Source organism: Tuber melanosporum (genome assembly GCF_000151645.1).
Source record: "Tuber melanosporum whole genome shotgun sequence assembly, scaffold_75, strain Mel28".
Lineage (NCBI taxonomy): Eukaryota > Fungi > Ascomycota > Pezizomycetes > Pezizales > Tuberaceae > Tuber > Tuber melanosporum.
This window is the reverse complement of record NW_003299123.1, coordinates 436,407-464,228: the sequence shown is the minus strand read 5'-3', so window position 1 is coordinate 464,228 and position 27,822 is coordinate 436,407. Positions and strand designations below refer to the sequence as shown.

The window sequence follows — 27,822 nt, the reverse complement described above, 5'->3', positions numbered from 1 at the left end:
TCAACACCTTAACAACCTCACAATCCAAATAGCCATCCCACTTCCCCGCCACTCCCGCCACCGCCGCCTCCTCCACATGCCGCGCCTGCGCCCACGCCAGTAGATTCTCGCCGATTGCGGAGGGGTTTAGGAAGCCGTTCGCCAGCGCCAAAAATTCCACATCATGTCTATTGGGGGAGTAGTGCAGAGCATGCAACGGCCAATTCTGCGAAGCGTACCCCAGCAACGAGTAATCCTCTACCCTCCTCTCAAACTCCGCCTCGTCCCTCGTGGGTCCCAACTCGAAATCTTCAAAGGACAAATACGTCAAGCAACGTTTTGCAAGAAGCACGTGTGTCTCTTCGAGGTTTATCTTGAATGGCGCTGCATCGGGACTGTTCTCGATATGCGGGGATATCAGGTACTCTTTTATAGAATAGTGCGCTAGGCCGACGGTTTTCCCGTCATCGCTGAGACTGACTAGGCCGGCGCATATGTCTATTATGTCCTCGGGGTCATTGAGCAGGGTTGTTCGATCGAGTGTGCAAGCTCCGGGCTCTATAGCTATGGCCTCGACAAGTTCTTCCAGTGTCAATGGCCGGAAGGAGCATACGAGCCACTGCAGGACGCGCTGGGCGAGGGCGGTGTCTTCCGGGGGGATTTTTGCGAATATGCCTTCGTAGGTTTGGTTCATGTCGCGGGAGAGGGCGTGGAGGGTGGATCTTATTGCTTTGTTGGAGCGCTGACGGGCGACACGGTCTAGGGAGTGTTTTGCCAAGCGGAACCTATGGTTTGTGCGTGATAGTGAGTTGCGCCGTCTGCGAGAGAAAGGGAGGGGATAGGGAAAATGTATCATACATTCCATCAGCGCCAATTGTCAAGGCATTCATGATCTCCGCTTTCATGTGCGGCGGTAGGCGCCGAAGCTTTGGCTGGCGCTCTATCTCTGCTGTGACGAACCTTTTGATATCACCCTTGATATCTGCCGGTTTGATCGCTATACTCGGGGCCCCCGAGAATGCCCACTTAATATCTGCTTCCTGGCGACTGGTGATAAGAAGATTGACCTTCCCGCTCGCTGGCTCATGGAGTTTCGACAAGCTGTCAAGGATCTCCGAACGATCCTGGCACTCATCTAGGGCGTCGATTACTATGACGGTCTTGGGCCGAGTTTCTAGCAGCTTGGGAAGGGCTATTTTCAGGTCGTCGAGATCTGGTGGGTTGCCGTTGGCGTCGTCGTAAAGTTTTTCAACCTCAGGAGGGACTTCGGCGTCGTGCTCGAGGAGTTGGGATATTAGGTTTCCGTAGAGGTCACGAGAGGTTTGCTTGGCGGCTTCTTTGAAGTCGAAGTAGTAATATATTAATTCTGTATCAGTTTGTTTAATTTCGTCTTGGATTTTGTCGATTATTACTGCTCTGAGTCGGTGTTAGAAGTGTATAGAGGCGGTTTGTTTGAGCACTTACGATAGGATGGTTTTTCCGCAACCGGCTAGTATTCTCTAAAGTTAGCCGCCGAGTACTGGTGCAGCAGTAGTAGCGGTATTGAGGACGCACGAATTCCATGAACCCAGAGCATTGAATTATCCTTCTGCAACCACTCCTTGAAATCATCCCTCTCTGTGAACCACTCGCCAGTCCCTGGCTGCCTCAGCATGCACGCCGCATCATAGTTTCTCCAACGTTCCGCTGGTGACAGCCAATTCAGTGTCTTAAGAAACTTATCCCCTACAATAACCACCTTCGCGATTAGAAAGCACATGGGGAAAATTCTTCGGAGTAGCAACCTTTCCTCTTCAAAACGGCCAATCTCCTCTCCTCCTCCTGGTCCTTCTTCAGCTCGAGTACGTTCACCGATATAACCCGTGAAAGATGTCTGAAGCCACCCCCAAGTTAGTCACATAGCCCGACCCGCAAAAGTAGAAGGGGGGTTCGAAACGTACAATCCATCCGTCGACAACGCCAGCGAAAACGTACTCTTATATCCCTCAATCCTCCCAATCCACTCTTTCGTCTCCTGCTCTTTCAACGGCCACTTCATCCTCTTCACAAGGTTCTTTACCTTCCCGGCTGCCGGGTCCTGATACTTTTGCAAAGTCAGCAAGAGCTTCTCCAACTGCGTAACGCATTCGTCAAGGCTACTTTGCAGTGAGTTCCCAATCAGTGTCGGATGTGCCCCCGCGATGGGGTTTTTGGTGGGGTCTAACACGCCCCTCACCGCATCGAGGACTGTACTGAAGGATACTAACTCGGCTGCTAGGTCTCGGAGTTCTTGAGGACAACCCAAGACACCGGCGCCATAGGAGTATCCCAGAGAGATTAGTTGGCCGGTTAGGGTGACAACGGTGATTACACTGGCAGTGATGGAGAGGGGGTCCATTTTGGGGGGTGTTTTGGGAGTGCTGTGAGGGGCGGGAGTGTGTGGGGGGGAGGTGTTATATATTGTCCGTATTTCTGGCTATCTGTCTGGCTATCTGTTTGTCTGTTTGTCTGTTTGTCTGTCTGCATTCAGAGATTTCCGTTCGGCGGGAAATGTGTACGTCTGCCACTCGAAGGGCTGATTCTAGTCCTGAGCGCCGGGGGACAGCCTTTGCATGGCAGGAAGGAAAGGAAGTGTCGCCTCTATAAGCTTCCACTCGAGCCACGGGATTTTGAGCGTCACGAAGTATGCGGGGGAGTTCCTGTGCTGTGAGGGAGGGGAGAATCGAGCTGTGTCCGCCTTAGCCGCGCTGGGTGGGAATCCCCTGCAGGCTGCCGAGCTCTGCCACTCCTTGCTATTGGCGATACACATGGTCTGAGACGCACAACAAATGACTTTTAAGTTTACTGGCACAGATAGTAGGCATGAAGCAACAGAGAGCAGGGATCAAAAACTTGCATGGCAAATTATCTGAGCGCATCTGAGCGCCTGTGCCAGTGCTAAATCCAGACTGAAATGCTGCGGGAACTTGTAGCAGGTTTGGAGATGTTGTAGGATCCTCTGACCTTTGAACTGAAATGGTTTTAAGAGTAGAATTCCCTAACTCACGTCGTGCTAGTCGATTCACTACTACGTACAAGTATGTTAAGGTAAGGCTTTCCAGACGCCAGAACAGTATGATACCGTAGGGTCAGTGGTTTGGGGTGGGCATAACGTCGTGTTCTTATCTCTCAATCCACATACCACCATAACTTACAGTACAAGTCTTCCCTTCCCTTCCCTTCCCTGACCTCCCGACCATGGCGCAGTCCAGCTCGCTTCCTGCAAATAACGGTGCCTAATCTACCCCCAGCAGAAAAGAAAAAAACAAACATGGAATTTCCTCTTTGCTCAACCCAGCTGTCGAAAACCCCGCAGTTGAACTAGCACCATTCCATGTAAACGGCCCGGTACCGCAACGGAACGGCCCGTCATATTAGCCGCCCCCTTGTGGCGCTTAAATCCACCAGAAACCTTGTGAAACTCCTCAGCCCCAACCAACGCAGGGCACTGCCCACAGTGTGAAAATTTCTTCGGTGTAAGTGAGCAGAGTACCAATGGATTAGTTCAAAGGGCCGTTTTTTTTTTTCGTCGGGTGGCGTGGCTGTGGGTGCTACGGTAGATGTGGTCATTTGACGCCGGCTGTGCTATGTCAAGATGGGTGGACGGGGGGGGTGCATTTAGAGTTTTGCTGTTCGTGCTGCGGTGGTGCAGTATCTTGTATAGTATCTTCTTACTAAGTACCGGTACTAGTACAGTGCCGTACGATCGCTCCGGTAGGACTGGGGGGACACGAAGCTTGTGCCGTACTTCTCTAATACAGGTAAACAATAAAATTCTGAGCTAGATCCCAGTGCTTACCCTTGAGGTCCTGAAGACTTGAACCGTATTGAGTCTCAACTACAGCCCACTAACTGTTCGACCTGATCAATCATAAACCGAGCTGGCTTAAACCTGGGGCCTAACTCGTATCCAACAGGCCCGTGCTAAACACAATTCTTACATCATGACACCTCCGACTGCGTCACACAATGGTATCCAGGAATCTAAGACTTATCTTGGTGCCTATCAGAGCAACCTCCCGTGCGAGCAATCAGCTTGGATAAATTCATTAAAAGTGTAAAGCGCCCAGAAGATTATTGAAAGAGGTCAAGTCGCCCCAAGGCAGAATTCTTGAAGGTAAACTTTTACCAAAGGGTTTAGCTACCACTGACGTATGGCAGTGGGGGATTATACGGGCTCATACACTTTACATCCTGCAAATACAGCGCATGCAATTACGTGTTAGTTACATCCTCTGTCTTCACGACACCTCTGGTCGTTGAAATTTATTTCCTAATTGGAAGTGACTCAGCATTGGAGAGCTATGATCACTTTTCTTGGTTTGTGCCCCCATTCATGGGCAGCATAGGCACCCTTCTACACCTCTACTTTGGCTATGGCCACCTTGTTTTCCTCTCCTGAGGTCTACACTCTCGTGGCTCTTCTCTGCTCTCTTCTCATCTTGTGATATTTTTCTCTAACTTCCTTCCCTTTTGCTTTGTATCTCACTTAGTATTTAAGAAGTAACAATTCTCAATTTCAGTTCAACAGATTAGGACCATACAAGTACTTTATAGATGGTAACTTGAGGGAGAGATATTTTTTTGTGAGTTATGGTGAAACCTTTGCTAGCTCCATCCTCTGATATTTTTAGAACTTTAATATTACAATCTCTTATGAGAAAGATGAGTTTTGTTTCATGGGCCTTCTTTTAACTTTTAGAATTCTATTGAAAATATCAGCAAATTCTAGGATTTATCACTGGTATCATAGTTTGAATTATATATATATTTTTTCATAATATATATTTTTTTTTTACAAAAGGGAAAGTGACCGAGAAGATTTTATGAGAAAAATTAATATTACTGGTAGTTATATGACTATTTAGGACAGTTATTTACTAGTATCTAATGTCCTATACAAACAAAAAAAAGTCTAACTTAATGTCAGTGCTATAGGCAGTCCCAACCAACTGGACCAAATTGTTTTTTTTCATGTCAGCAGTTTAGAGTATCTCAAATACTCGCATGACTGCAGTACTTGTGACTGACTGCCCAAAGAGGCTACCTCTCCAAGGAGGTTGTGCATAGGTGATGTAGTCTAAGAAAATACTTGAACAGAATAGGATTTTCGTACAATCATACGTGATTAGATTTTGACAAGGAAAGCTGTTGATTTCGATGTCTGGAAGGGGTAATAAATTGCTTCAATGTGCTAGTAACTGAGGGAAAGCATGTGCATACCAGTAGGGTTTTCATACTTGATTCTTGTATCTTATAGTAGTAACTTAACAATGTAACAGCGATTTTGTAGATAAGGTTTTTTTTTTTTTTTTTTTTTTTTTTTCGCGAACACGGCTGCTATTGCACACCGGTACCCTTCTTTTAAACTTACCTTAGTGTCATGCAATAGTGGTTCTGCTCCTAAACATTGTGCAATTAATTATGTGTACGATTACTGTACTCTACGCGGTATCATACCGTAGATTTTACTAGTAAAATGAAGAGTGTACAGTACTGTACTGTACGTACTGTAAACTGCATACCATTATAAGCTTCAGCACAACTTGCCGTGCAGCGTGCCGAGTTCGGATCATAACCACCAATAGCGAAAGGCGCGCTTCTCCCCCATCCGCTTCCGATTACACCACTTTGCGGCACTGAAATTGGCGACGCCAACCCACATCTGCCGCATACCATCATATTAGGCGACAGTGCTGCCTGCCCAGCTACCTGCCATTCGCTCCCCTGTTTTTATCCTTCTACGAGTATATAAACCTTTAGCCGCCGGGGCTCTGGGAGACTTGTGTGCTCTTTTTTTCCTTATCGGAAGCTTGGACGTCGTTTTTCTTTTTTGACCTACACGAACTTCTCACCGTCTATCGCTCTGAAGCCCCAGCATACAAGACCTATCATACACTCACCACCATGGAAGGCCTCTCGCTATCTTCCAATATCATAGCAGTGCTCACGCTCGCGGGCAAACTCCTCGCGACAGGATACAAATACGGCTCCAGTTCCGCCCAATTCCCTCCTGAACTCCGGCACCTGATACAGGAAGTCACGGCACTCAGCGGGGCCCTGCACACTGTAAAAGTGCTAGTCGATGACCCTGTTGCCCATACCAGAACCGCATGCGGGAGTTCCGGAGATCTTGTAAGAATTATGGGTGAACCTGTCGAGCAGTGTCGAAAGTTGATAGAGGGGATCTTGAAGGATTTGCAGAAGTATGATGCGGCGAGTAGGAGGCGGGGCACTTGGAGGTTTTGCTGGCCATTGAAGGAGAAGACAACGAAGGAGTGGTGTGAACGGTTGGAGAGGCATAAGTCGTTCTTTGAGGTTGCCTTGTCCGTGGATGAGGTGTGAGTGCTTTGTGAATATTTTGAGTGAGTAGGTAACGAGGGTTATCTAATGGGATATTAGGTCGCTAGCGAGGGAGATTCGAAATGATGTAGAGGACATTAAAGCAATCTAATTCTTGAATAAGCAGGACGAGAAGCAGGGTGTTTACAGTAGGTTGATCTCTATTCCCGCTGAATTGTGAAGATTTTGGGCGTTTGGGATGTTGGATTTAAGGACGCGGATACCAGATGAGGTTCTCTTGGCTCCGTAGTGTTTATCTCCGGAATATATCTTTTCATTCATCAATCCCCAACTTCAGATACCATCGAACTTTGCTAATTCCTTTAGGTAATAAGCAAAAGAAGATCCGCGATTGGCTTTCCTCGGCGGACCCGCAGTCTAATCATTTGGGGGCAAGAAAGTTGTGCCAGTATGGCACTGGGCGCTGGCTCACTGAAGGGAAAGAGTTTCAAGACTGGCTCAAGGGGGGCAAATTTTTTCTCTGGCTGTATGGGATACGTTAGTTTCCCTCTATACATCCGACTAAGCTTCAATTGGTGTGACGGTAGGCGGTTGCTAATCATAAAAAAGCTGGTGCGGGGAAAACAATCCTATCGTGAGAAAGTCTCCTAGTGTACCGTGGGAGTAGTTACTGATCAACCCCTCCAAGGTCTACCGTAATCGAACATGTTTCCGCAAGGTTTGCTAAAGAGCCCGGCTCAATGCTTGCATACTTCTATTGCAACTTCAAACAAGTATCCAAGCAAAACGCGACAAGCCTCATAGGATCTATCATTTGGCAAATATCAAATCAGGAGCATACCATGCCTCAGGATGTGGAAGACTACTTTTCAGAGAAGCCGCAGGATGGTCCGCCTAAATTATCGGGTCTCCTTAACCTTCTCCGACGTCTTTTAAGACGGATTCCTAAGCTTGCGACTGTAGTTGATGCGCTGGACGAGTGCAGAGATAGCTTACAATCGGTCATGCTAGAAACCTTAAGGGAACTCTCAGGTCTAAGCAATATCAATCTTTTGGTTGTCAGCCGGGACCGTATCAGTATAAAACTTCACTTCGAGGGCCTACCAAGTCTTGGCATCCAGAAGGAGTACGTTACAAAAGATATTGAGCTATACATCTCTCACGAGATTGAACAATATGGAAAGTTGAAACTCCTATCCAGTATCATTGGGCGCGAGATCATCGACGCTTTAATAAAGGGAGCTCAGGGAATGTGTGTGATTATCGCTGTTCCTTAGCTTCAGCGGGTTATTCTGATCACTTATGTGAAGGTTCCGTTGGGCAAAATGCTGCCTAGACCAGATTGGTAAACTCAGAAGCGATAGAGCTATAAAATGCGCTTTACAGTCACTCCCCCCAACCCTGGACGAAACGTACGAAAGAATCCTGTGCAGCATAGCAGAGGAGGACCGCGAACTCGCACTGCAAGTGTTTCGATTCTTGGTATGTGGTGACCGGGACTTGACTCTTTCCGAGATCAGAGAAGGCCTAGTGATAGAGATTGGGTCTGAGCGGATGGATCCCGATAACAGACTTAATGATGAGGAAGATATTCTAGACATCTGTGGTGGGCTCGTTGATAGGAACGAGAAGAACATAGCGGGATTAGCACACTTCACAGTAAAGGAATATTTGGTGTCACCGAATTTGGCTAAGAGCAAAGCTTCATACTTTTGTGTCAATGAAACGCGGGGAAATACTGAACTCGCAAAGATTACCTACACGTATCTACTGCTTCAGGATTTCAGTACAGGTCCTTGCAGCACTGACACTGAGATTGATCTCCGGGAGAAAGAGTACCCTCTATATCTGTATGCTTCAAAACATGGCTGGAGACACGTACTCAAGTACAACTACGGTTCAGACAAGACCCTGGACGCGCTGCTTGCGCAATTCTACAGTAATGATAACGATCCAAATTCCATTTCATGGCGGCAGGCCCAGACCCCCCACTCCCCAGATGTTACCTCTTATTTGAAACCAGCGCTCTCCTCAACAGCCACACTTTACTACGCCTCTGAACTTGGCCTCTGGCAACTAATTAAAGGGATAATTGGTGGAGGTGCGGACGTTAATCATCATGGTGGCATGCGTTCCACCCCACTCGCAGCCGTAGCGGCATATGAACACGTTAAAGCCACTAAAGTCCTCCTAGAGCACGGCGCAAACTCAGCGCCAACAGGTGGCAGCGACCCAATGGGAGCTGCAGCGGGAGGTGGGCATGTAGACTGTGTGAAGGTACTTATGGAAGGTGGTGGGACAAGCGACCACCCGGATTTCGGCCGGTATGGAGCAGCGTTGGATCAGGCAGGGGGTAGTGGACACGAGGATGTTGTTAATGCAATCCTGTGCTCTGAGTATTTCTCAAAGAGTGAGGATAGCATGCCCACCTCCTTGTGGGCGATGATGGATTGCACTGTGTACTCGGGGTTTGACAGAACCGCACAGATACCCATAGAGAAATATGGCTCCCAGATCCTCTGCGATAATAATGAGCGTTTCCCCATGACCTTGAAGCTTATGGCGGAGTTTGGCAGAGTCAAAATTCTCCAGTGTGTGCTGTAGAAGCTAGAAGCTGTGGCAATTCTTTTGAGAGATGATGTTTTTGTACTAGTATTGGAGGGCGCTGTTTACTTTGGTCAGGCGAAAATTGTGGAGTTTTTACTCAGAAATAAGGACTCGCAACAACTAGGGGTTTCGTTTCACCTTGCAACTGCAAAAGGATTTTCAAAGATTAGCAAGATGCTACTCCATGAAGGGGCGGATCCATGTGCTAAAGATGAACATAGCTAGACTCCGATGTTTTACGCTATGCAGTATTTGAAGGAGGGCTCCGTAGAGGGGGCTGCTGGCGGTGCTTGGAGATGTTGACAAATCGCAAATCATGAACATCACAGGAATGGGGCCGGAAGGGTGGGAAGTTGTCGATGATTCAACAGGGCTGAAGATTAGTGAAGATGGATGTGAAGTTGAGAATAGTGGGTAACTAATTTCCTGGCGGTACCCCCTGGCTAACGTTTCCCCCAGCCTCGGCCTTGGGGGCAGCTACGCGCGAAGTTTTCTATAACTCCGGTGGTAGACGACTACTACTTCGAAGTTCACATATTGAAGGGATCAAATGGCTGCAGAATTGGCTTTCTCGATGCCATAAAAATCTCACAATCCCGCCCCGCCACCGGGAGGGCGTGTTGGAAATCAGTGGTTGCTTCTCGGCATGCCAATGTGATGTTTTCATTGTCCCGAAAAAGTCTGGAATTTCGGTGATGACTTATGAATGCGGAGAGATCAAATGAACTGCATGGAAGCTATGGTACAGGTGGAAGAATATTCTGACGTGTTGGAGATTCGTTATTCTCAGCTGCTCACCACATACATATTTTCCCATTCGCCGAGTCACACGAAACAGAACCACTATGATCCGCTACACATCCTTCCTCACCAGTGGTTTCACTATAGTTAGCTTCATACATGGCCAAACATCCACCCTGCATACATAGTGCGACAACCACAAACACCGGATCACCTACCACCAAACACGAGCGGTGCTGATGCCAAACAACAACCATATCCTCGGTCAGCTCGGATAGAATTCGGCACTGCATGATGAAAGGAAGTAGAGTGGAACAATCTCATGTGAGATTAGGCATGCGCAGGCAGCATGCGAGGACAGGAGGTTTTTCTCTGGAGGAGGATATAAGGCTGTCTTGTTTTCCGCTGGTTCACTTGTGTTTATATCAGTTCTTCATCACATTCATTCGTTATTTGGTCAGACGATTTCCTATTACTTTGTTACGCTTTTGTTCTTTACTTCTCTATTCTCTCATTACAACATCTCTACTCGTACCAATAAAAGTTTCGTGTCCTTCGGTCCACAAGGATTAGATCCGCTGTGCCCCACCACCCGTTAGTTGTTTAAAATGACGCTGGGGTATTTTCACAGGAAAGCTGTGGGGGGGGGGAGGAGCTCTTTGCTTTAGATTTGCAGCGTTCGGAGGTTGCAGAGAATGTTCTTTTCTTTGGTTCTCATATGAGGAGGTGCGAGAGGGAGGCATTCATAGAGGAAGGATGATAGGTGTGGTGATGATAGAAATGATCGCGTTATGTTCTATATACTCCTGCTATTACCCGTTGGTTTGGAAACCGGACTGGGTCGCGGGCTATCATCGGTACCTGTTGCCATTCGGTACCATATCTGATTGCGCCCAAAAGGGTAGAGCTTTATTGGTGTGCTGGGGTGGTCCCCCTCGTACCATATCTGGCACCCTAGTGCTGTCACACAAACACGCCGGTATCGGCATCACTCTACTCTTAATTCTGCTGTTTGAGTCAAAAAACACAAGACCAATTAAATACGCGAGGGAGCTCCGTTGCCGAATTCGCAGATAACTACCATTGTCAAGCACTTGAGAATTACAGCAAGGGGTGCAGTTTAAGTCGTTGGATCTGTTGTACCTCTACATACTCCTATCGGCCAATGGCTTTAGCTTTGGTACTTAACCAAGTTTTTGCGTATTGGCCAATGGCACTCCGGATGACATTGTGATATCTTGATATTTTGAGTTTAGAACTACCATTACCATACTGTACCACTCATACCATTCGGGACAGGGACAAGCATGAATAGATGACTGACATTTTTAGATCGATATATGTAGGACAATCTGTACTAACAAAAAATCTAATGGGACAAAAAAAAAGTAGCTTTAGGACAGAAAAATTCTAATAGCTTTGGAATTTTGTATCCATATGCTAGTAGGCATCATCATCCACACATTATACTACATATTTCCTTTATCTGATCTTTTATCTAACATCTTACTATTTTGATAGAGTTGAGATCAGCGGAGTTTATTAGTCAAACAACTTGAAGTTTCTGCAAACCTAACATTTTTCAGAGAAGATTGTAATAGTAGTAGATGAGGATAGGAGTGTTATATTACCTAACATGGAGGTTTGAATAAATAACTTGAGTGATATTGATAAATGGATAAAGAAAGTAAAGAATACATTGGTGATATATGAGCCAATAATTATTGATCTTTCAGTTCACAGAGATGGGTAGGTTCCAGCCTCATCTCCAAAAGTTGTACTACCTCGGCCAGCTTAGGCTGGTATTCATGCTGGCTCCTCTTTTGGCTTTTAGAGGGCAGAAGATCTCACCCTTTGCTGAGGGTTTCTCACCACTTCCATTGGGGCACAGACAGTAGCGCACACTATAATTATTAAATTTTGAGGTTCTATCCCTCGTTTTCCCAATTTTTAAAATCCTGAATGTTTGGGGTGGATGGGGTTGGATTATGATGTATCTTTCGTATACCGGCGCAACTATCCCCCGATACCTCCGCACAGTAAAAGGAAGAAAAAAAACTTTAACACAATTCATGCCCGCAAGCTACACTACAAATTAACACCTATAGGCTCCTCATCCGCAAAGACAAAGTACCGTACATTCTTGATATCAGGAAGCCTCATAGTAATAGAGAAATTTTTGGATAAGATAAGTAAATACCTGGCTCCTTTACCCCCGCATTGATCAATAATTCTCGTCAAGAAAATTGATATTACATGCAAGAAAAGAAATTCCCGCTCCTACGCGTTTTTATAGACCTAGGGTCCATTACCGCAGACCTGACCCAAACATCATTTCATACGATCAACCAACCGAACATAGAGCGAGGCATCACTCGTCACTTATATGGTGGTACCACATGCTCTTTGGCCAATGTGTAAAGGCCTCCTTGATGTACGCCTCTGGAGCAGCAGGCTCGGGAATTTGGTATAGAAACGGTTCGCTGCCGAAATTAGTCCGAATTTTATCCCCCGGTGTGAGTCTGACCATTGGGCGTAATTTTCCACGGATCCCGGGTATTGGTTTGCCTTTCTCAGTCAGTACAGCAAAGGCCGTTAAAATAATAAAAGAGAGCTTACTAGCTCGTTTCCCGTTTAGGGTGAATGAGACCGCCCCTCGTACTCGGTCAAAATGACAGCCTATGGTGTCATTCGTGTCAAAATGGGGAGCCGGTTCATCATAAACTTCGGCGTCGCCATTGATAAATCCAGAGCGGTAGCCCCAGGAACCTAGGGCTTCTCCGAGGCAGGTAGAGTAGAGGTCGGTGGCATCGTTGATATGATGATATATGGCATCCACAAATCCGATTTTGCAGCCCGTTGATCCCTTCACTAAGTGAACTTCGAAGTAGTAGTCGTCTACAACTGGAGTTATGGGGAATTTTGCCCGGAGTTGTTCTGTAGAGCCAGAAGCTGGGGGAGATATCAGCCCCAGAATACTGCTGGGAAATTGGTTACGATACTTACTATTCTCAACTTCACACCCATCTTCACTAATCTTCAGCCCTGTTGAATTATCGATAGCCTCCCACCCCCACGGCCCCATTCCCACAATATTCATAATTTCCGATTTCTCGACGTTCCCAAGTACTGCCAGTAGTCCCTCCACGGAGCCTTCCTTCAAACACTGCATAGCGTAAAACATCGGAGTCCAGCCATGTTCATCTTTGGCCCACGGATCCGCCCCTTCGCGAAGTAGCATCTCACTAATCTTGTTAAACCCCCTGGCAGTTGCAAGGTGAAACGAAACCCCTAATCCTAGCGACTCCTTCCTATTTCTGAGTAGTAATTCCACCATTTTGGCGTGCCCATAGAAAGCAGCGCCCTCCAACACTGGTACAAAAACCTCATCTCTCGAAAGGATCTCCATAGCTTCCGGCTTCTGTAGCATGCGTTGAAGAGTTGTGACTCTCCCGTGCTCCGCTGTAACCTTTAGGGTCCGGGGGAGATGTTCATTGCTATCGCAGATGATCTTGGAGCCATATTTCTCCACAAGCAGCTGCGCGGTTCGGTCGAGTCCCATATGCGAAAGGTCATACATGAATAGCCAGAGGGGCTTGCTATTCCGAACCTCTCTGAAGTCCTCCGAACTTAGAATTGCATTCAAGACGTCCTCGTGCCTGTTTGACATGGCCACAGATATAGATGCTCCATACCGGCTATAGTCCGGGTTGTCGCTTCTACTAGCTTCAATAAGTGCTTTTACGCAGTCTACATGCCCACGTTTCGCTGCAGCTGCCATTGCGTCGCTTTTTCCTATCGGTGTCGTCTTTGCACCGCAGTTCAGGAGGACTTCAGTGGTTTTAACGTGTCCATGTTCTGCTGCAGCTTCAAGTGGGGTGAAATGCGGGCCACCGTAGTGATTGACGTCAGCTCCTCTGCCAATTATCCCTTTAATTAGCTGCCAGAGACCAACTGCAGATGCGTAGTATAACGTGGCTGTTGAGGAACTCTTTGAATTTAGGTAATTGTTGACATCCCAAGCGTCGGAGCATTGCGCCTGCCGCCATGAAATAAAATTGGGGTCGTTATCATTACTGTAGAATTCCGCAAGCAGAGCATCTAGGATCTGGTCTGAACCGTACTTGTACCTGAGCACGTGTCTCCAGCCGTGTTTAGCAGCATATAGATATAGAGGGTACTCTTTTTGCCGGAGATCAAACCCGGCAGTAGTGCTGCAAGGACCTGTGCTGAAATCCTCGAGTAGTAGATATGTGTATGTGGCCTTTGCGAGCTCGGTATTTCCCCGAGTTTCATTGACATAATAATATGAAGCTTTGCTCTTAGCCAAATTCGGTGACACCAAATATTCCTTTACCGTAAAGTGTGCTAATCCCGCTATGTTCTTCTCGTTCCTATCAACAAGTCCACCACAGATGTCTAGAATATCTTCCTCATCATTAAGTCTATTGTCGGGATCCATCCGCATAGATCCAATCTCAATTGCTAGCCCTTCTCTGATCTCGGAAAGAGTCAAGTCCCGGTCACCGCATACTAAGAATCGAAACACTTGCAGTGCAAGCTCGCGGTCTTCCTCTGCTATGTTGCATAGGATTCTTTCGTACGTTTCGTCCAGGGTCGGGGGAAGTGATTCTAAAGCGGATTTGATGGCTTTATCGCTTCTGAGTTTACCGATCTGGACCAGACAGCATTTTGCCCAACGGAACCTTCACATAAGTAATCAGAATAACCCGCTGAAGCTAAGGAACAGCGATAATCACACACATTCCCTGAGCTCCCTTTATTAAAGCGTCGATGATCTCGCGCTTAATGGTACTGGATAGACGTTTCAACCTTCCATATTGTTCAATCTCGTGAGAGATGTATAGCTCAATATCCTTTCTAACGTCCTCCTTCCGGATGCCAAGACTGGGCAGGCCCTCGAAGTGAAGCTTTATATTGAGATGATCCCGGCTGATGACTAGAAGATTGATATTGTTTAGGCCTGAGAGCTCCCTCAAGGTTTCTAGCATGATAGGTTGTAAGCTATCTCTGCACTCATCCAATGCATCAACAACAATCGCAAGTTTAGGAATCCGTCTTAAAAGTTGTCGGAGAAGGTTAAGGAGACCCGATAATTTAGGCGGGCCATCCCGTGACTTCTCCGAAAAGTAGTCCTCCACATCTTGAGTCATGGTATGCCCCTGATTCGATATTTGCCAAATGATAGATCCTACGAGGCTTGTCGCGTTTTGCTTGGATACTTGTTTGAAGTCGCAATAGAAATATGCGAGTATTGAGCCGGGCTCTTTAGCAAACTTTGCGGAAACATGTTCGATTAGGGTAGAACTTGGAGAGATTGATCAGTGTCTATTCCCTCGGGACGCTAGAAAATTTTCTCACGATAGGATTGTTTTTCCCGCACCAGCTTTTTGTTATAATTAGCAACTGCCTGCCGTCATACTAATCGAAGCTTGGTCGGATGTATGGAGGGAAACTAACGTATCCCATGCAGCCAGAGAAAAGATTTGGCCCCCTTCAACCAGTCTTGAAATTCCTTCCCTTCAGTGAACCAACGCCCAGTGCCATACTGGCATAGTTTTCTTGCTGCCAAATGATTAGATTGCGTGTCCGCCGGGCAAACCCAATCTCGGATTCTCTTTTGCATATCGCCTAGAGGCGTTAGTATAACGTAATGGCATCTGAAAGTATGAAGAGTAGTGAATAAAAAGGTATATCGAGAGATGAACACCACGGGGCTAGGAGAATCTCATCTGGTATCTCCCTCCTGTGGTTGCGGCACCCTACAACGCCGGCAATCCAGCATCCCAAATGCACAGAAGCGTTACAATTTAGAAGAAATTCAGGAAAGCCTACTATAGACAGCCTGTTTCTCGTCCTGCTTATTTAAGAGTTGAATTGCTTTAATATCCTCTACATCGTTTCGAACCTCCCGCGCTAACGACCTATTGTCCAATTAGATATGTCCCGACTACCCACTCATTCAAAAGATTCAGAAAAAAGCACTAACACCTCATCCACAGATAAAGCAACCTCAAGTAACGACTTATGCCTCTCCAACCGTTCACACCACTCCTTTGTTGTCTTCTCTCTCAATGGCCAGGAAATCTTCCAAAGACCCCGCCTCCTACCGGCCATCTCATACTTCTGCAAATCCCTCAACATCGCTTCCATCAACTTGCGACACTGCTCGACAGGCTCGCCCATAGTTCTTATGAGATTTCCGGAACCCCCATTAGCGGTTCCGGCATTGGCGGCCAGGTCGTCAACTAGCTTCTTTATAGTGTGTAGGACCCCACTGAGTGCCGTGACTTCTCGTACAAGGTGTTGTAGTTCGGTCGGGAGTTGGGCAGAACTGGAGCCGTATTGGTATCCTGTAGTAAGGAGTTTTCCAGCGAGCGATAGCACCGCTATGATATTGGCAGACAACGAGAGCCCTTCCATGGTAATAGGTGTATGAAAGGTGCTGGTATGATATGTTGTTAATTGGCACTGGGGATCTGTCAGAAATTCGGCAAAGTTTTATACATCACCGAGGTTCAGGCTTCTGATGTGAAAGAAATGGCAAGTAAGACTCAGCGCCCTACGGGCTTAGGATTACCTGTGTGGAAGGTTCGAAAGAAGGGGCTTCGAATGGCAGGCAGCAAGGTTGCTGGCACTGCCGCCTATCCACTGCGATACCAGTTGCAGGCAAGAAGTATTGGATAATTCGAGTCGAGAGTTTGTATTACGCAGAGATTTTGGTTATGTAATTTACGAGTATTTCTCGAATCCCTGCTTCCGGGAATTTCTTGTTTGCTACGAGTAACGTCTATGTCGCCACAAGCGGAAGTGCCGGTAAGCTGCGGAGGGTGGCCAGTGCCGCCAATCACGGGTCCGCTCATACCCCGCGGACCGCGGCAAATTTGTGTGGGAGAAGAAGGAGATACTAGTACTCGAGTACTCGAGCAATGTTCTCTTGACCGGAATCTTACAAGTATAGTCTACGGTAGACTATGAGTTTGTGATGCCTGGATGGTTGCGTGCAATCCTAGAATCTTTGGGATGTATCCGGTTCTGAGTTGCCGACGGATGTGCTGAATTTGTGGTTATTATGCGAACCCCACTCCATGCGTGCCAAGTTTTGCCAGCGCTTAGACGCAGTTCTTCCACATTTCTTTTTGCTTTTGTTAAACCTGCGTGACATGATACAGGACCACCAGTGATTTACCGGCACTCGAGTACGATACTCGAGTAGCTTAGGGGTTGGATTACCGCAGCCTCAGTGCTGCCTGGACAACTGCCTACCATCCCCCACTCCCTTCTTTGGATCTTTCCACTCCAGGGCTCTGGGAGTCTTACACGCCCTCCTTTTCCTAGAGGAAGTCCGAATATAATTTTTATAAAAGACTCTTGAGTTTTCATTTGGTGTCACTCCCAAGTCACAGCTTACCAGTACTTATCACGCACGTGATCATGGAGGGACTCTCATTAGCTTCCAATATCATAGCGGTGCTCACGCTCGCCGGCAAACTCCTTACCACAGGATACCAATATGGCTCCAGCTCCGCTCAATCCCCACCCGAACTCCGACGCCTGGTACGAGAAGTCACGACACTCAGTGGCGTCCTGCACGCTGTAAACAGGCTAGTCGGCGACCCTGTTGCCAGTCCGAGAACCGATAATGGGAGTTCTGGAAATCTCATAAGAAATATGGCCGAGCCCGTCGAGCAGTGCCGGAAGTTGATGGAGGGGATGTTGAGGGATTTACAGAAGTACGATGCGTCGAGTAGGAGGCGGGGCGCCTGGAGGCTTTGCTGGCCATTGAAGGAGAAGACGACGAAAGAGTGGTGTGAGCGACTGGAGAGGTATAAGTCGTCGTTTGAGGTTGCTTTGTCCGTGGATGAGGTGTGAGTGCTTCGTGGGCCGTTCGATTGAGTTGGAGTGGGCGCATATCTAATTGGACATTAGGTCGTTAGCATGGGAGATTCGAAACGATGTAGAGGATATTAAGGCAATTCAACTCTTAAATAAGCAGGACGAGAAGCAGGCTGTCTATAGTAGGTTGTTCTCTATTCTCACTAAGTTGTGAAGCTTCTGGGCGTTTGGGATGCTAGATTGACGGCTTTGCCGGGCACCCCAATCATAGAAGAGAAAGATATCAAGCGCGAATTCTTTGGGCGCCGTGGAGTCCATCTCTAGGATATGTCTTTTTGCCCACCGCTCTCTATACTTTCGGATGACATTGCCCTCTACTAATACCTCTAGGTGCTACGCAAGAGAGGATCCAAAATTGGCTTTCCCCAGCAGACCCAAAATCTAATCATTTGGCTGCGAGAAAGCTGTGCCAGTATGGCACTGGGCGCTGGTTCACTGAAGGGAAGGAGTTTCAAGACTGGCTGGGGCGGGGCAAATCGTTTCTCTGGTTGCATGGGATCCGTCAGTCTCCCTCCATACATCCCGCGAAGCTTCAATTGATGAGACGGTAGGCAGTTGCTAATTATAGAAAAGCTGGCGCGGGGAAAACGATCCTCACGTGAGAAGCTCTCCTAGTATCCATAGAGAGTAGTCATAGAGGGTAGTTACTGATCAGTCCCTCCAAGGTCTACGGTGATCGAACACGTCTCTACAAAGTTTGCTAACGAGCCCGGTTCAATACTGGCATATTTCTATTGCGACTTCAAGGAAGTATCCAAGCAAAACGCGACAAGCCTCATAGGATCGATCATTTGGCAAATAGCAAGTCAGGAGCTTACCATGCCTCAGGACGTGGAACGCTTCTTTCAGGGGACATCACGGAACGGTCCGCCGAAGCTATCAAGTCTCATTAAAGTTCTTCACCAGCTTTTGAGACGGATCCCTAAGCTTGCAATTGTTGTCGATGCATTGGATGAGTGCAGAGATAGCTTACAGCCGGTCATGCTAGAAACCTTGAGGGAGCTCTCAGGCCTAAACAATATCAATCTTTTGGTCGTCAGTCGGGATCATCTCAATATAAAGCTTCACTTCGAGGGCCTACCAAGTCTTGGTATACAGAAGGCGGACGTTGCGAAGGATATTGAGCTATACATCTCTGATGGGATTGAGCGAAACGAAAGGTTGAAACGTCTATCTAGTCGTATTAAGCACGAGATCATCGACGCTTTAGTAAAGGGAGCTCGTGGAATGTATTGTTGTCGTCCCCTAGCTTCAGCGGGTTGTTCTGATCATCTATGAAGGTTTCGTTGGGCAAAATGCTGCCTAGACCAAATCGGTAAACTCAGAAGTGATAAAGCTGTCAAATCCGCCTTGGAGTCACTTCCCCCAACCCTAGACGAAACGTACGAAAGAATCCTATGCAACATAGCAGAGGAAGACCGCGAGCTTGCACTTCAAGTGTTTCGATTCTTAGTATGCGGTGACCGGGACTTGACTCTTTCAGAGATCAGAGAGGGGCTAGCAATTGAGATTGGATCTATGCGGATGGATCCCGACAATAGACTTAATGATGATGAAGATATTCTAGATATCTGTGGTGGACTTGTTGATAGGAACGAGAAAAATATAGTAGGATTAGCACACTTCACGGTAAAGGAATATTTGTTATCACCTGTTTTGGCTAAAAGCAAAGCATCATACTACTATATCGCCGAAACTCCAGGAAATACTGAGCTCGCAAAGATCACATACACATATCTATTACTCGAGGATTTCAGCACAGGTCCTTGCACCACTACCGCTGAGTTTGATCTCCGGCAAAAAGAGTACCCTCTATACCTATATGCTGCTAAACACGGCTGGAAGCACGTACTCAAGTACAAATACGGTTCAGACCGAATCCTGGATGCCCTCCTTGCACAATTTTACTGTAATGATAGTAATCCGAATTTTATTTCATGGCGGCAGGCGGAGTGCTTCAACCCTGGGAATGCCACTGATTACCTAAAGCCAGAGAGCTCCTCGACAGCCACACTATACTACGCTTCCGCGCTCGGCCTCTGGCAAGTACTTAAGGGGATAATTGGGGGAGGTGCGGACGTCAATCATTACGGTGGCCCGCTCTTCACGCCACTCCAAGCCGCGGCGCAATATGGACACGTTAAAACCATTAAAGTCCTCCTGGAGCGTGGCGCAAACACAACTCCGATAGGGAAGAGCGACGCAATGATAGCTGCGGCACAACGTGGGCATGTAGACTGCGTGAAGGTACTTTTGGAAGCCGAGGAAAGAACAGGCGATGACCCAGATCTCGACCGGTATCAGACATCCATCCTTGGGGCTATGTGGAATAGGCACGAGGGTGCCGCCAATACAGTCCTATGTTCGAAGCACTTCACAAAATCTCAGGATAGCGAGCGCTTCTGGTTGTTGATGGCTCATGCTGTGATTATGGGATTCGACAGAACCTCACATATACTCATAGAGAAACATGGTTCCCAGATTATCTCTGACAAAAATGAGCATTTCCCCAGGACTCTACAGGTTACAGCGGAGTACGGCAGAGTCAAAACTCTTCAATGTATGTTACAAAAGCCGGAAACCATGGAGATCCTTTTGAGAGATGAGGTTTTTGCGCCAGTGTTGGAGGGCGCTGCTTTCTATGGGCAGACCAAGATGGTGGAGTTGCTACTCAGAAATAGGAAAAAGGACTCGCTGAAATTGGGGGCTTCGTTTCACCTTGCAACTGCGAAGGCATTTCCAAAAATTAGTGAGATGCTGCTTCGCGAAGGTGCGGATCCCCGTGCCAGAGATGAACATGGCTGGACTCCGATGTTTTACGCCATGCAGTGCTTGAAGGCGGGTTCTGTGGAGGGACTACTGGCGGTACTCGGGGATGTTGAAAAATCGGAGATCATGAATATTGCGGGAACAGGACCGGGGGGGTGGGAGGCTATCGATAATTCAACAGGGCTGAAGATTAGTGAAGATGGATGTGAAGTTGAGAATCGTAAGCAACCGATCTCCTAGCAGCCTGAGCACCTCAGCCTAACACGCTCCCCAGTCTCGGCCACTGACGAGCAACTCCGGGCAAAATTCCCTATAACTCCGGTCCTGGACAACTACTACTTCGAGGTTCACATCTTGAATAGATCATCGAATGGCTGCCAAATTGGCTTCGTGGATGCCATGTACCACTACGTCAGCGACGGTTTCGAGCTCTACAATTCTTTCCCTGGACAAATGCTCCGTTCCTGGGCCTACGCCTCAGGGCGCATCTACGCAGAAGAGGATTGTCACACGAAATCCGTTCCTGATTTTACCACCAACGACATCATAGGCTGCCATTTCGACCGGGTGCGAGGCGCAGTCTCATTCACGCTGAATGGAAAACGAGCTGGTAAGCACCATTAATTATCGGCTCTCACAGCACTAACAGGTACAGGTCAACCACTGCCCGGGATCCGCGGAAAATTACGTCCAATTGCCAGACTCGCGCCTGGGGATAAAATTCGAACTAATTTCGGCAGCGCACCTTTTGTACACGATATCCCCGAACCGGCTACTCCGGAGGCCTACATCAAGCAGGGATCGGCTGCTCGTTGCGTAACGTTCTGGTTTGGCCATCCTGATGAGACCGCCGAGTGATGCTTTGTGTCTAACATTTGTGGCTTGTTGTGCGATGTTTGGGCTGAGCATGTAACAGTGGGCCCTCAATATAAGAGAAGGCGCGGGGGCAAGGGTTTAATGTCCTGTATAATAACAACTTGCTTTCACCAATGGGAGTTTCTCGCCTAGATGATGTTATAGGAGCCAGGTTCGATCGATTCCACGGAAGCTCTCCTTATGATATGTGAACGTTTCTGATATCGAGTCTACGGTATTCGGCCCTTGCGCGTGAGGGGCCTACGGGGACGTAGGTTAACATAGAGGCACGAATTGTGTTACCGTTTTCCCTAACCACGCATAGCTATGGTTCCCAGATATAGCTCACCGCCCAGCCGATCATCGCACCTTGCAGCAACACAGAAAAACCACACCAAAGCGCCAAGGAAACGGCCATTCTGATTTTACACTTTCTATGTCCGTCCTCATGACCGATCACGCCGCATAGATGCGCCAGAGCAGCTGAGAATCCAGGGGCCAAACGACCGCCCAGGGGAAATTCTGCGCCAAAGAGCTCTAAGCCTCAGGGCAAGCAAGCACAGGGAATCTGCATGGGCACCCACAGAAAAAGGTATAATACGCGATTGGAAAAGTGCTCAACTGACGATAGGCCTCATCACTATGATACACCAACTTTACTCTACCCATACCATAGGACGAGTGTAGAGTAAAGTACCGATATAGGGAGGATGCCTTGCAGCCTAACCCACCTCAATCATGTCATTCTTGGTATACGGGGGGGGGGGTAAGGGTTTGGAAAGAGAAAGAAAAGGAAAAAGGAAAAAAAAAAGTATGATATTATGATACCGTGGAATCTCAAATAATTGGACCGTGAGCCAGGTATCGTAGTCCAACATTTCCATCTCTTGAAAGGGTTCGAAAATGCAGACCAAGCCTGTGCCGCTCAGCCCTCTGAAAAGGCAAAATAAACATGACCTCCCTGTGCCCCAATCACATCTCCCAACCGCTCTAGCATACCTTTTATCAAGTTGATCCAAAGTAGTCTATCATACCCCGATCAACCGCCTTGTACTAGTACACAAGCATCATCCTAATCCTTTCCTTTTCCTTGCGGCCAAGACACTACCACAGCACTGTACTGGAACTGTACAAATACTGCGCCATAAAAACCATAATGATCGAAGTTTGCGGTACAGTACAAGTATTCGTGCCTCCGAGCCAAGAATTGGCACCTCTTTTGGAATAGCCCTCATGGATCTGTAGGGGGTATAGCGTTGAAGCTGCTGTACGAGTAAAGGAGCGCGCACACAACCGCCATGTACTTGAGTAGACTACGAGTACGAGTAGAGAAATAATCTAAACATCACAGACCTTGGCGGCACAATGTTTTGGCCATCAGACTAAACTATCCTACTAAGTATTACGATAGACTAGGTTACCTGCTGCCACATTTCCCTACTACTCCCGATAAAACTATATTGCACCATTGAGCCCCCAATGTAGCTCCTACATGGCCAAGAAAGGAAAGCGTCCAATTCCTTGTAAGAGTCGCTGTGCTGTTAAACGTGTGATGCGATCACTCTCACCGGATAGACTACCTTGCGCCTCTGGCTCAGTCTTTCCAGCAGCTCGAACGCTATACTTTTTATGGGTCGGGCGGGGCCATTCCAAAAGAGGTGCCAATTCTTGGCTCGGAGGCACGAGTACTGTTATGTCGCTGGACTTGCCTTGCTCCGGCAAGGTCTGGTATTTCTCTGCTTCTGTATGTATCTCAGTGGGACTGAGCAGCTCTTTTTTCTTTTCTTCTTTGCCTTGTTTTTCGCCCCCCCCCCCCTTAAAAGTAGGGAATACTGAACCGCATTGCGTGTTGTTCGGTGCGATGCGGTATACGGTAGTCTACTCGTAGTATCATACCCGTACAGTACCGGTACAGTACCTCACTTTCCGCGGAAACTTTGCGGACAGGAGTGTACCGGCCGCACTCGGGTAAGATACCAGTATTCGGACCCGGTCGTTCCTGCGAACGTCAGAGAATTATCATACGAATACAAGCATGCGAAAATTTTCGTGCCAAGCTTTCTCTACCAAACAACAAATTCCGTACGAGTATGATACCTAAGTACCGGTAGTCTAATGGGGTGGACCTTTGTGAACAACTGTAATATATGTCCCTAATCCGTGTTCTCTACTCGTAGCAAAGCTCTACCACCGGCAAGCCCAAAATTCGGCGGTATGCAATAGCAGTCGTGTTCACAAACACCAATCCACTCCGAGCGCTGTGCCCCTCTCCAACAGCATTGTGCCCCCCCCTCTCCAACCAGCACTGTGCCTCTCTCCGCCAGCACTGTGCCCCCCCCCCACCAGTTCTGTGCCCCTCTCCACCAGCACTGTAGCAAGCCTCGACCAAGTCCCCCAGCACCTCAACGCTTTTCCCAACCCGTAATACTCGAGTACGACGCCACCCACCCGCAAATCCCTGCTCCCAAGGCTTAATAACACCAACCTCCCCAATTAACCACTCCAACTTTCCAATGTGCTTACTTGTGCAGCCACTTACTCATACGCGAGTACGGGTAGACAGTGCCTACCCCGCCCGCGTCTAGACTATATAGATACTCCCCTCTCCTCAGCGAGTACTTAATTCCCCAAACCCCACCTACCCACCCTACCCTATCAATCCAAACCATCCATCCCATCTCATCCTAAACCATAAAACAATATACCGGTACAAACCTTCAAATGACCAGCAGGTACAACCCTACCTCCGCCTTCTACACTGCCGCCGAGAGTGTTGGAAATCTAGCCGGGTATGATGACCCTGGCGTGAAGTTGCTAGTATGATAACTTCTTTCTCCCATTCGCCCCAACGCACATAGTACAGTCGAGATTTATGACAGGAAAGGCGTATAGCCTTTACAAGCAAACTAGGGTGGGCGACGTCACAGGTTCTAGGCCGCTCCTCGACCCCGAGGTTTATCCCCCCCCAATTACCCCCCCTCACGTGGTACTAAATTGTTGCAACAGAGCAAAATGAAATTCGATGCCTGGACACTCGTCAAGGGTATGACGCACCAGGAAGCCGACGCGCGCTATCTTAACTGCTCGGAGCATATGGTTCAGGGAGTGCCATTGAATCCAGAGAACTCCGCGCTGTTGGGGGCGATTAAAGAGAAGCTGGGCGTGAACAAACCCTATCTCTCATCACTTTGGCGCTGATAGAGGGAAGGAAGTAGGGAGCACAGCTGCTACCGACTACAGGATGGATGGAGGGTTGAGCGGGAGTTTGTGTATGAGTGAGGGAGCGGTTGCGCTTAAGAATTTAACAGAGCTGCGAGGGGTTTCTTCTTGTTACTGATTTGATTGATCCATCAATTAACGTAGTTGTTGATCTACCAAGACGTACGGGTGATGCGAAGCGTCCCTCCTTGAACAATCCAAATCTAAGGTTTCCTTCTGCAAGCATCTCTAGGCAGTCCTCAAGGGGGCTATCGAGTAAACGAATCGTTACTTGCGAAAGAGGTTTCCGTTGTTGCCGTTCCGTGTGGCCGTAGCTCTCGCTACGCCATCGGCTGCCTTATAGGAGAGTGAAAATTATATTGCCCTGCTATTCCCCCACTCCTTCCATTCTTCTTCCCATTCCAACGCCCTAGGCCCCTACCAATCCACCTATCCCCACACATCAGCGATAGCCGAATCCCATGAAACAATCGATACTACCTGCATGAGAGCTTTACTTTAGCCCCCCAGCCCTAAGACCAATGCCGAACCCTTCATTTTCCGATCCAAGTCTAAGGAAACGAAATAGGGGGTGAAAAAAAAACCAAGATTGCCATCAGTAGAAATAGAAACAAAGGTGAATTCGCAAGATACACAAAAAAGATGAATAAGAGACAAGAAAACAAAAAACCCATGCACATTTAGATGTTACTCCACCCCCATCCTATTTCCCTCCCGGCACACCGACACTACGCCACACTACTCAATTAATCAACCTTTCCACCAACACCTTCCTCCTTGGTAGACTCAAGCCTAAAGAACCCACCAGTGCCCCGCCTCTTCATCCGTCCACGACCCCAAACGGCTAGCGCGATAACGACAGAGGCAAGGAGGAACCACGAGACCAAAGGATGGTTGGAAACCTTAGCCCTGATCTGGTAGTATGCAGTCTCGAACCTGTTCGTAGTACTCTTGCTTCTGATGCGAGGATGCTCGGCAATGACAGCCTTGAGGGTATCGAGGATAGTCGAGCGCGAGGGGACAATGGCAGTGCCCTCGAGCGTGGTATCCCAATATTGTTTGGTCTACAATATATCAGCTCAATGAATTGATTGGGAAGGGTAGCGAGAACTGACATCTTCTTCGTTAACAATAATTCTCTCGCCCATCTCCCCAACGTTAATGCCATACGTAGTCCTGACCCAGCGCTCCCAGAAGACGCCATCAACCCAGGCAAAGCCAACTTCCTTCTTCTTCTCCAAGTTAATCTTCATGTTCTTCGCGGCTCTGAGAGCCCTTTGGTCATTTCTGTCTTCAGCCTCTTCGATTCGAAGTTGCTTTTTGTCTCTCAACTCCTGCTTCTCGTTCTTCTCCTGAAGCTGGCGCTGATCCATAAACTCTAGGGCAGCCGCCTTAAGCTCCTTCTTCGCAGCGGCAAAGTCCTTGGGCCTATCCCTAGATAATATACCGAGAACAACAGTCTTCCCATTCATAACTTCATGCGAGTTGGATGCAGAGAGCTCGGGGAGGATGGGAAGCCAAACAGTGCGCGCCCATCCGGTGACACGGCCAAAATCACGAATGGCACCCGGGGAGATACCCGGGAAATAGCTCGGATGGCCGTCACGAACAACTATAAGCCTGGGCCACGTGGTTATTCTGAAACGTCTAGCGAGAAGCTCACTCTTAGTCTTCAAGAGAGGAGCATGGCCAATAAGGGTCAAGGGAAGCCTCTCCATAGCCTTGAAGTCTTCGGTGGTGGTGGCAGAATCGTAGAAGAACAAGAAAGCAACCTCCATACCACCCTTCTCCATCTCCTCAAAGTCGGTGAACTCAATTTCCTTAATGCTTGAATCGACAGCTTTCTTGGCAAACGAGACAAGATCTCCGAGACCACGAAGACCATTATACTCAATCCTTTCACCGTGCTGGAAATAAATAATGGTCGGATATCCGCGAATCTTGAGCTCTTTGCAAAGACGTCTATCGTTCTCGCAATTGATCTCTCCAATGTTAAGCTGGTTCTTCATCTCACGGCCAAGCTCGGCCCATGTTGAAGCCAATGCCTGGCAATGCTGGCACCAAGGAGCATAAAACTTGATAAACCATCCATCACCGGTCCCGATAACCTCTTTCAAGAAATCATCCGCAGCCAATGCGACACTCTTACCCTCAGGGTTCTTCGATTCATCGTAAATGGTTTTCGGAAGAGCAAGATTGCGATTTGACTTGGCAGCGATTTCCACAATGTACTTATCGACGAATTTAGACATATCCTCCACAGTGCGGTCCGCTTCTATCGGGTACTGCTCGATAGCCTTTCCATCCTTGAAGAGGATAAAGCTAGGGAACATCTCAATTCCAACCTTCTTATCGGCACAGATATCACCGTAGGAAACGCAATTAATATTGGCAAAGTGAAAGTCATATTTCTCCGTGAAGGTTGGACTAGAAGACGGGGATCCAGGGTTCGAATTAGGCGAAGGGGGAGTCCCTGAATCTACCACCTGGGTCGCGTACTTGTCGTGCAATTGCTTCCATATAGGGGCGGCCTTAATACAGTGTGGACACGTCGGCGAGTATCCCTTCACAAACCTTGAAAACGATAACAAATCCAAAGTCAGCCTCACGACAAACCGCTGCCGAAGTTACTACAGCAGGGCCAGGAAATAGGAAGGGGGGGGGAACGAAGATGACCCAAATAGATCGTAACCCTCCCCACCCATGTGTGGGGAGCATGCACGGCCAATGGTTGTAGAGCGATTGAAAGTGCAAATAAACAGGAAGAAAGACAAAAAAAGAACTTCCTTCCCAACAGAGAAACAAAAATAGCTCACCAGTAACTCTTCCCGATAGTTGTCCAGAAGTTCCCCGTTGTCAACTCGATGATATCAGGAGCTTTGACTTCCGATTCAACCTTCGCCGGCAAAGTAGCAGCCGAAGCAGGTGCTACAGTAGCAACACTAGCAGTCCGAGCGGTCTGGATAGGCTCTCCGACCACTAGCGGGGCCGCAAGAGCAGCGAATAGTAATGGAATAAATGTTGAAAAGCGCATCGTGGACGATGGACGATGTGGTATGGGGGGGAGCCCTCTGGGGGGCGAACGGCGAAGGGAGCTCAGGGCCAAAGAAAGTGGGTGAAGAAAGGGATGGCGAGGATGAACGGAATGGCGTATGGGTTCGTGTTTCTAATGTAAGGGTGAACAGGAAGGCGGGTTAAGGGGAAATGGAAGAAGGAAGTGTGAAGAGTGAAAGCTATCGAGGCTGCTCCCTTTTTCAGGGGCGGGATGGGTGAGTACCGGTGGTGGTGGTGGTATAATGATAGGTGAACCCGCTAGGAAGAGCGTTTCCCTAGCTATTCTCGCGAATAGAGAGAGTTGCAGGGGAGGCTCTCTTTTTCTTCCTCTCCACACTCCTTTCTTCTCCCCAAACCCAG

General features: G+C 48.0%; 3 protein-coding genes; 2 read left to right on the top strand and 1 right to left on the bottom strand.

Moving 5' to 3' along the window:
• Window positions 1–16,987: 16,987 nt before the first annotated feature.
• On the top strand, window positions 16,988–18,063 carry GSTUM_00010824001 (uncharacterized protein). XM_002841538.2 has 3 exons: window positions 16,988–17,537; window positions 17,599–17,691; window positions 17,780–18,063. Exons 1-3 carry the CDS (start codon window positions 17,104–17,106, stop codon window positions 17,868–17,870), a joined length of 618 nt encoding a protein of 205 aa, XP_002841584.1. The 5' UTR covers window positions 16,988–17,103; the 3' UTR covers window positions 17,871–18,063.
• A 5,763-nt stretch (window positions 18,064–23,826) lies between these two features.
• Window positions 23,827–24,526, top strand: GSTUM_00010822001 (uncharacterized protein). XM_002841537.2 has 3 exons: window positions 23,827–24,006; window positions 24,074–24,142; window positions 24,196–24,526. Exons 1-3 carry the CDS (start codon window positions 23,911–23,913, stop codon window positions 24,385–24,387), a joined length of 357 nt encoding a protein of 118 aa, XP_002841583.1. The 5' UTR covers window positions 23,827–23,910; the 3' UTR covers window positions 24,388–24,526.
• A 222-nt stretch (window positions 24,527–24,748) lies between these two features.
• Window positions 24,749–27,732, bottom strand: GSTUM_00010820001 (uncharacterized protein). XM_002841536.2 has 3 exons: window positions 27,225–27,732; window positions 25,524–26,982; window positions 24,749–25,472 (listed from the first exon to the last, which is right to left on the bottom strand). The coding sequence occupies exons 1-3, from the start codon at window positions 27,440–27,442 to the stop codon at window positions 25,155–25,157; spliced, it is 1,995 nt and encodes a 664-aa protein (XP_002841582.1). The 5' UTR covers window positions 27,443–27,732; the 3' UTR covers window positions 24,749–25,154.
• Between the last annotated feature and the right edge of the window lie 90 nt (window positions 27,733–27,822).